Consider the following 9139-nt stretch of genomic DNA (forward strand, 5'->3'; position numbering starts at 1 on the left):
CGCCAACTCCTTTATGTAGAAATGACACATTTTGTTTGATCCCAACATTTTTTTTTCAACTTTTCAATTCACTTCACATTTTTAAAAAAATTCATTTTAGGTTCAACTTGAAGTAAATTCTTTTTTTGGAATTGCCCGCAAACTGAAAAATCTGTTATTTGCCCAGCTCTCCTTGTGATGCCTATTGAAATCTGGATTTTTTAATCACTGACTTGCTCTGTAATTGTTCTATGCCCTCTGACCCTCAAAAAGTGGGAGGAAGGAACTGGGGAAATTTAGTTCAACCTTTCAATTCACTTCAAATTTAGGATTTTTTTCAATAAAAATAATTAAATATAGAAGAGGAGAAGTTTTAAAATGTCTAAAAATAGACATTTGCAACGTAAATGTAAATTCAATTGGTTTAGATACATTTTGTAGACTCTATTGGACCTCCCTCCCCTCCTACTGTTTCTTACCCTGTCTTGGGTCTTTTCTTGATCTAGGCCCCAAACCTACAATTGAGTCCATACAAATCGAACTTTGCACCTTGTGCAGATCCCTTTCTACGCCCGGAGCCTTGGGTTGCAAGCTGCCTAGGGAAGGCCCTGTGTCTTTCTGTAGGATACCTAGCACAATGGATCCCAACTGGGACCCCGGGAGCTACTGTAATATAACTAATGAAGGATTTCAAGAGGAGGCATGTCCCACGCAGAGATGGAATCCCCTGTGTGAAATGCTGAGAGCTCCCTAGAGAGTCTAGGTGAGGGAGGTAATATTTGTTACTGGATCACCTCCTCTTTGTGAGAGAGACAAGCTTTTGAGCTGACACAGAGCTCTCCTGTGGGTCTTGGAAAGGTACTCAGAGTGTCACAGCTACATACAAAGTGGAACAGATTGTTTAGCATAAGTAGTAAACACATATTTCAGGCACTATTCAGGGTGAAGTGGCCCATTCACTCTCTAGTCAGTATTCAGAGAGGCGAGCCTTGTGTAACGAGCTTTGCCACACCTTTAAGGCTACATTTGGGTAGCCATACTATTGGGTCCAAAAAAATAATTAGATAAGTTGATGGAGGATAGACTATTAGCCAAGATGGTCAGGGACACAACTGCATGCTCAGGGTGTCCCTAAACCTCTAATTGCCAGAAGCCTGAAATGGGTGACAGGGGATGGATCACTTGATGATTACCTGTTCTGTTCATTTCCTCTGAAGCACCTGGCATTGGCCATTGTCAGAAGACAGGATACTGGGCTAGATGGACCATTGGTCTGACCCAGCATGGCCGTTCTTATGTACATTTGCAAAAAGAGTCTCTAGTCAATATTAGAGGTATAATTTTTCCACATAATTAACTGCAGGCACAATTAATTGCACCTGTAATTACACCCATTTAGAACTACAGCCACCTGATTGTGTCCACTGTGGATGCAGTTACTAAATTATGCTCAAAGCAGTGGAACCAGGCTGAGGTGTAGCTAAATGTAATGGGGGGCAGATCCTTAGTGCGTGTCCATTGTCAAAGCTCTGTTGAGATTTCTACCAGCTGAGGATCACCAGTGGTCTCACAGAGTGTTTTGGGGGTAAACACAAACACAAACAAAGAGCCCAGAGAAGCGAAGGGGGAAGCGCCCTGGTGGAGGTGGTGAAGTCAGACCATAGTGCCTCTCCAGAATGTTTCAAAGTGCCAGCATGGCACAGAGCTGCCAAGGCTTCTCCCAGCCACCTCCTTCCCTCTCCTCTGTGCTCCTTGGACACCGTGTGGGAGGCATTGTTCTCACTCACGTGATGAGCAGCTCCTCAATCCCTCTCTTGATGGCGCAGTCTGTATGGGTGCCTTTCCCGATGTAGTTCACAGCAGACACACTTCTCTTTAAGTCAGCTCGTCCAGCGGGCATTCGTTCGAGCCCTTTGATCAGCACGACCTCATCGCTGTAATGCAGAGCTCCGGCATTCCACACCAAGTTCCGGTCACACCGGTAATACCTGGAGACACAAACAGGGACACCCACCGTCAGTGTCTGCTTCCCCCACCCCTGCAGTTCCCTCCCCTCGCCGCCGCCATGGCCCCCTCCCAGTCCCCACACATCTCTGGCTTTGTCTCTCTTGCAGCGGAGTGGCCCGTACAGACCTTCTGCTCTCTCAGCTCTACCGAAATATTGCCCTGACTTCAGCATCCTACTGACTTACAAACAACATTCTTGGTAATGGTGCAGCCTCTACCTCAGCCAGAGTCCTGCCTCTCTAGGTCTTTCCTTCAGGTCTGTCTCTTGTGCGATGCAGGGGGATGAAGGATTAAAGGACTGGAAAACATGCTATATGGTGACACTCCAGGAGCTCAGTCTGTTTATTTTAACAAATCTGTTTAGCGTAAAGAGAAAATTAAGGGTGACTTTATCACAGTCCATAAGTATCGACATGGTGAATAGAAGTTTGAGAAGAGAAGTCTCTTCAATCTAGCAGACTAAGGCATGGTCTACACTGGCGGGGGGTGGAGAGAGAAGGGGATCGATCTAAGTTACGCAACTTCAGCTATATGAATACGTGGCTGAAGTCAACGTACTTAGACCCACTCACCGCGGTGTTTTCACTACATTGAGTTGACTGCTGCCGCTCCCCCCATCGACTCTGCCTGCGCCTCTCGCGGTGCGGGAATACAGAAGTCGCTCGGGGGTCAATTTATCTCGTCTAGACTAGACATGATAAATCAAACCCGCTGGATCGATCGCTACCCACCGATCCGGCGGGTAGTGTAGACATAGCCAAAGGTACAACAAGGTCCAATGGCTAGAAGTTGAAGCTAGAGGCTTTCATGGTATACATTTTTAACAGTGAGGATAATTAACCATTGCAGCAATTTACCCGGAGATGTGCTGCACCCTCCATCACTGGAGATTTTAAAATCAGGGTTGGAGATTTTTCTAAGAGATTTGCTGTTGTTCAAACAGGAACTAATTCAGGGAAGTCCTGTGTCTAGATGATCATAATGGTACCGTTTGACTTCATAATCTGTGAATAAACCTGTGTGTAGAATCAGTTCCTTATGCACATTTTTAAGGCTGAATGTGTCTCATGTATCAACTCTAAATGAAAAGAAAATTCTCTGTGCAAATGGGTGTAAATGCATGGGTGTGACGTTACGGGTGCATGTAACTGTGTGTGAATAGAGGGGTGTAGATGTATGGCTGTGAAGGTACATAGGTATGTGAATAGAGGGGTGTGAAGATAGGGTGAATGTAAATGTGTATGAACAGAGGGTAGAGTAGATGCATGGGTGTGAAGATAGGGGGTTGTGTGTGAATATATGGGTTTGGCACTTGTTATAGCAGCAGGTGCAGTCGCGCCTGACAAGGAGTGTGTCTCAGTAGAAGCGGTTGCACAGACGGGAAGCTGACATGGCCTGTCACGTTTGATCGCTCTCCCATTTCCCCATCCTGTTCCATTTTTCCTTTTTTTTTAACTCTAGCACCCTCTCTCCATCCCCTTCCCTGAAAAACCCTATCTGGGCACTGATTATTGCTAACCCCTCATTCAGGGGCCATCTTTTCTTCCTTCCCATGGGGCCAATCCTCCCCTCTCTGCCAGTGAGTGTCAGTGCCTGGCCCACCATGCCATTTGGTGCATTGGCTGGCAGTGCGCACTACTGGCTGGCTGTATGCACGGCAGGATGCAGGAGCCCTCATCCTCCGGCACCCTGGAAGCCATGTTGGCTCCTGAAGTAACCCTCTCAGCCAGGCAGACATCCTCCCCTACAGGCTGGGGAGCTGGGTGGGCGAAAGGAGAGAAGAGTTGGAGGGTGCAGTCTGGAGGGGGAGGAGAAGTGGGAAGGAGCAGCAGGGGAGAGATTGGAAGTGGGAGGAGCAAGACAGGAGAAGACATGACACCCCTGCCATGACTCTCTGAGTGGGGCACGTGGGAGAAGACGAGCAGCAGCATGGGCAGCGTCGGGCGGTCCAGGCCCAGGGCAGAGCCAGGAGACGAAGGAGCTGTGGACAGCAGTGGTCTGTTGGAGCCAGAGTGGGTGTTCCAGTTGGAGTAGAGGGCGGCGGGAGGGGATTGCTGTGAGGGTTGACAGGGAGGGACGGGGGGGGGGGGGGCAGATGTGGTGACCCAGGAGAGGAGAGGAAGGGCATGGAGAGAGAAAAGAGAGGGGGCTAGGGGGAGGAGCAGACACTAGGACATCGCAGAGAGGTGTGGCCAGAGCCCTGGGCGCCTGGTCATCATTACTGAACAGATGTGCAGCGAATCAGCCAATGGGTGACCCAGCAAGCAGAAAGTTAAGCCAAGCAGTTACAGGGGATGCAAGGGATCAGTGAAGGAAGCAGATAAGAAAGGAGGCGAGGTGGTTAGCAAAGAGACAATACCTTATTCCCATACAGTGTGCGATCAGTAGAGGTGCAATGAGCAATCAGGTGTGGGGAGAAGTAGCCAGTGATGAGTCCAAATAGCTACCATAGAACCATAGAATATCAGGCTTGGAAGGGACCTCAGGAGGTATCTAGTCCAACCCCCTGCTCAGAGCAGGACCAACCCCAATTAAATCATCCCAGCCAGGGCTTTGTCAAGCCGGGCCTTAAAAACCTCCAAGGATGGAGATTCCACCACCTCCCTAGGTAACCCATTCCTGTGCTTCACCGCCCCCCTAGTGAAATAGTGTTTCCTAATATCCAACCTAAACCTCCCCCACTGCAACTTGAGACCATTGCTCCTTGTTCTGTCATCCGCCACTACTGAGAACAGTCTAGCTCCATCCTCTTTGGAACCCCCTTTCAGGTAGTTGAAAGCAGCTATCAAATCCCCCCTCATTCTTCTCTTCTGCAGACTAAATAACCCACTTCCCTCAGCCTCTCCTCGTAAGTCATGTGCTCCAGCCCCTTGATCATTTTTGTTGCCCTCCACTGGACTGTCTCCAACCAGGGCATTGTCATGCACAGCACTGGCTGAACATCTTCATGCTCCCTGGGAACTCACTGTGGGAGAGAAAATCGGACTGCCATATACCCAGGACAAGAGCCTCAAGGGTTAATCTAGTGGGGAGCTTCAGCCCTATGTTTTAGTGGGGACCCTTAGCTTAGGGGCTCCCTTTCTAGGACCCAGAGGAGAGATCTCCCATCTCAAGAATAGGAGAAGCCTTTGATCAGGCAGAGTCATTACTCCAGAAAGAGCTGGACAAGGAGGCTGCAGGGACAGCCCTGTATCCAAGCCTATGCCCAAACTGCCTCTCCTGCCCCTCTTCCCTCCACGCTGCACCAGCCTCCTGCCCCCCAGGGGAACGCGAGGAACGCTGAGCATGTGGACTGGTGTGGGAGCACAGCTACCGACACCAGCCTGCTCATGGCTTTAGGCACGGAGATTGCCGAGGAGATGGGGATGGAAACTGGGGCTCTCAGACCTTCAGAGGATGATGGTTGGGAAAATACAGAGGAAACCGCTCTCCCCAGTGCTGGGGACCTCTGCAGATGAGGTGGGAAGGAATGAACAACGTGGCAGCCCTCAGGCCCCCCTTTGGGGAGCCAGATTTGAGACAAGGGGTCCCTTGAATATTTTCCAGCAGTCACTAACATATGTAACATTCCCTGTCCCCAAAACCTCCTCCCCGCCCCCCACAATCCATCCAGTCCATATTCTTCCCCGCTCCAGTCCATCAGTCCCTCCACCGCGTCCCACCCAGATTCCTCACCCTCAGCACTTCATCAGGGCTCGCTGGTCCTAGGTCCCAGTCGACCCCTCATGGAGCCACTGCTATGTGCTGTGTCAGGACATGCTGGTCCCGTTGTCCCCAGCGAGTGCCCGTGTTATCCGTGAGCACTGTCCGCCCACACCAGGTACCACGTGTGTTTAACGGGATGGGAGCGAACATGTTTCTAACATTTCCCGGCACAGACCTGTCCCCAGCAGGGCAGCCTGGGCCTGTGGGCTTCTGAGCAAGGGGGCAGCAGGTCCTTTCCCGTGTAGGGCTATTGAGATGGGGGGCAGTGGATCCCCTTTGGTTCTGGGGTGATGGGGTTTCCCCTGACTGCAGCAGGTCTCCTCGAGTTGGCATGGTGGGTTGGGTGAGGAAGGCAGGTCCTCGCTGGCCCAAGTAAGGGGCCAAGTGGGAGGCCAGACCCCCACCCAGTTCCAGCACCTCAAACTTTAGGCTTGGGCTTGGCAGACACGCCCCAATGGGAAGAGACATGGCTTGCAGCAGCTGGGCCCTCCGTCCTGTGCTCCTCCCCCTCGAGAAGGGCTGCCAGGGTGCGGCAGGGCAGGGCCGCTGTGCCATGCCCTCCATGCACTGGTGGTGGATGGTGGAGGGGAGTTATGCTTGCAGCAGTGGCCACAGCTGAAGCAAGCAGATCTGCAGCCTGGGAGCTACCCACTTGCTGCAGTGTCCCTCATCATGAGAGCGAGGGGCTGTGCTGGGTGGTGGGATTCGAGGAAAAGCTTTGCAAGGAAATGTGCTAGAAAAAGCCTCTGTTTAATAAAGATTCTCCTTCATGGGCCCCACAGGCGGCTCTGTTACTAAGGTGCTCCTGCCGGCCCCATCCAGCAAAATGGTGTTGGGGGAGGGGGACCGCGCCAGCCCAGCCCAGGCTCACCCCCAGCCCATTCCAGCGTTCCCTGCAGCGGAGCTGGGCTGCACACCTTGCTGGGCGTGTGCATGATGCTGTGCTGAAGCCCTGCACCTCCTGGGGAGACAGCGCTGCTCCCATCCTGCGGAAAGGGCCCAGCATGCACACATGCTCCCCTTGCAGGGTGTGCGATCACAGGGCGCTGCACATACCCAGCAGAAGCGCTGCAGGGTGCAAGCGACTGTGTGTGAAACCAAAGGCGGAGGATAGGTCAGGTCCCTGCTTTGATTTTAAGAACAGGCCTCAATGACTTCAACCACTCAGATTAAGCCCTGTTTTTTTAAAAATGATCCTAGATGTTCATTCTGCCCGTGAAACACGACAGCCACAGGCCTCCACCCCTGGGAAAACGTAAAGCAAACCACACAGGGCAGCAAACCCGGGCTACACTAAGCATTGTTGAAGGAATACTGCCACCTGCAGATGGGGATGGAGAAGTGCAGAAAACTCCCATTACAGAAAGGAACAGGAGTACTTGTGGCACCTTAGAGACTAACCAATTTATTTGAGCATAAGCTTTCGTGGGCTACAGCCCACTTCTTCGGAGGCATAAAGGAGAACTCAATTTAGCAACTCCAGCCAATGTTCCCAGAATGAGATCATTGTTGCTGCAGACATTTTCTTTTCATTTGTTACTTAGCCATACACATAACATTTCTCTTGTGCACACAGTGATCACCAGCTGACAGCCTTAATGCAAAACAAATACAAATTCCCAAGCAGAGTCCCAATCTTACTGGTGTCACTTTTTCTATTCTGGTGAATCTATTCTGGTGAACACCTATTTCTATTCTGGAAAAATAAAATAAAAGCTTCCAATACATTTACCTTTCTGTTAGCTTGTCAATGAACTGGTTGGTAAACTCTTTCACCTGTGAAACGACCACCCCAAATGGCTTTTCCCTTAAAGCAACACTTTCTGATGTATCCAGAACAAAAAACAGATCAACGGGGCAATCTGTTCAAAAACAGAGACAGCAGGTTTTAAACACTGTGCTACTGCATCTTCCAGTTATGCTACAAGATATTTCATGGTGGATTGAGTCTTCCATGCATCATGGTGAAGCATGTCTATTCAAGAGATAAAGCCAATGCATTTTCTACAGTACATATGCAGTCTATGGCTCTATTACATTGTTACATTTTTAAACTAAATTAAAGTTTACACCTTGCAAATAATAATTCAGTGTGTCAGAATTATAAACATATACACACGCTCACACTTGCATGGAATTTGTGCTAGGCTGGATTGAAAATATACATATATTCAATAGATTAAAGCCAATGAGGAAACAATGTCTTTTGCTGAAAAAAACTTGGTATTTATCTTTACATTTATTGTGCTTTTAAAAATGAGAGATTGTTTTCCCAGGCTTCCAAGCTCTATATCTATTTAGAGATGAATTAATTCATTACAATGAAATATCAGACGGATACTATTTAAAATAATGTCCAGATGTAGTGTTACATTTTATCTTGTATACATTTTCCATTTAAAGAATAATAATTTTTAAAAGTCCCTATGACAAAGGAATTTTCTTTGCAACAGGAACACGAGATTATTGCAAATAAAGGAGAAAAACTAGAAAATATTTTTACAGATTTTGATAAAATTCTCATCAAATATTTGTGAAGTATTCCAGAATATTATCCTCTATGTTAGTTGTTTTTAGTCTCCTTCTTTGCTAAATACCAACCAAAAATGATAGCATATGAGATGGAACAGAGCTGAAGATAACTGGGAAAAAATTGCTTCAGGATAAACTGTGTAGGTGAGTAAAGGGAGCAGGTAGATATTCAATACAGGTGTAAGGAATCAACAGACATTTGAAATATATCTTTTTTTAAATGTTCAGGCAAAGCTAAAGTTATAACAGTATAAACAACCTGAGACATCTGTTCAGCAGTACAAGGCATACAGATCTGAAGGCAGATCTCGCCTTTAACATTCTAGGAAACTATCCACACAGGAAAGGAAAAGAAAATACACCACAAAAAGTGACATTCTTACCTTGAAAGGTTTTAATACTGCTGACTATTTCTGGCTGTTGAGCCAGCGCCCCGCTCCATAGGAAACAGACTTGAAGCAAGAAAGTGACCAAAAAGTTTGCTAACTTCATCTTGCTAGTTTCAGATTTACCATTTATTAATTATGGAAAGGGAGGGAGGGAGAAACTGAAGGAGACAGAGGCCAGGAACGGCAGCAAGGAATTTTTATCTTAGTTGGGAATTTATTCTAATTTTCTACTCTGTCCCTGAGTTTCTGTGGAAGGAGGCACGGGAGAGGGAGTTAAGATGAGGAGGAAATGTCAGTAGCAGGAGCTGCCCAACTCCAGAGGGGGAGGGATCTCAGAATGTCAATTTCAGTTGATCCTTAGCATAACCAGTGAGTTGCTGAAACACATCGCCCTGGGGGCTTTTCTTCTTTTCAACTATTGTTGTGCCTGCAAAAACATCCTGATCTGCATCAAAACTTAATTTAGTTCTATTTCAAAATATCTTGCCACCCTCCTCCCCCAATATATCTTGTATTTATGTTGGCTA

The 9139-nt window shown here is 48.1% G+C and overlaps 1 protein-coding gene across 1 annotated transcript in view; it reads right to left on the reverse strand.

The window, feature by feature from the left end:
- Positions 1–8897, reverse strand: part of COL6A1 (collagen type VI alpha 1 chain) — a 68315-nt gene extending 59418 nt beyond the window's left edge. The window contains exons 1-3 of the mRNA XM_054043467.1: positions 8607–8897; positions 7424–7553; positions 1767–1967 (exon numbers count right to left, since the gene is read on the reverse strand). Coding sequence (XP_053899442.1) covers positions 1767–1967; positions 7424–7553; positions 8607–8715 — 440 coding nt within the window. The 5' untranslated portion in view covers positions 8716–8897. The remainder of the gene's footprint in view (positions 1–1766; positions 1968–7423; positions 7554–8606) is intronic.
- Positions 8898–9139: the final 242 nt, after the last annotated feature.

Source organism: Malaclemys terrapin, chromosome 11 (genome assembly GCF_027887155.1).
Source record: "Malaclemys terrapin pileata isolate rMalTer1 chromosome 11, rMalTer1.hap1, whole genome shotgun sequence".
Lineage (NCBI taxonomy): Eukaryota > Metazoa > Chordata > Testudines > Emydidae > Malaclemys > Malaclemys terrapin.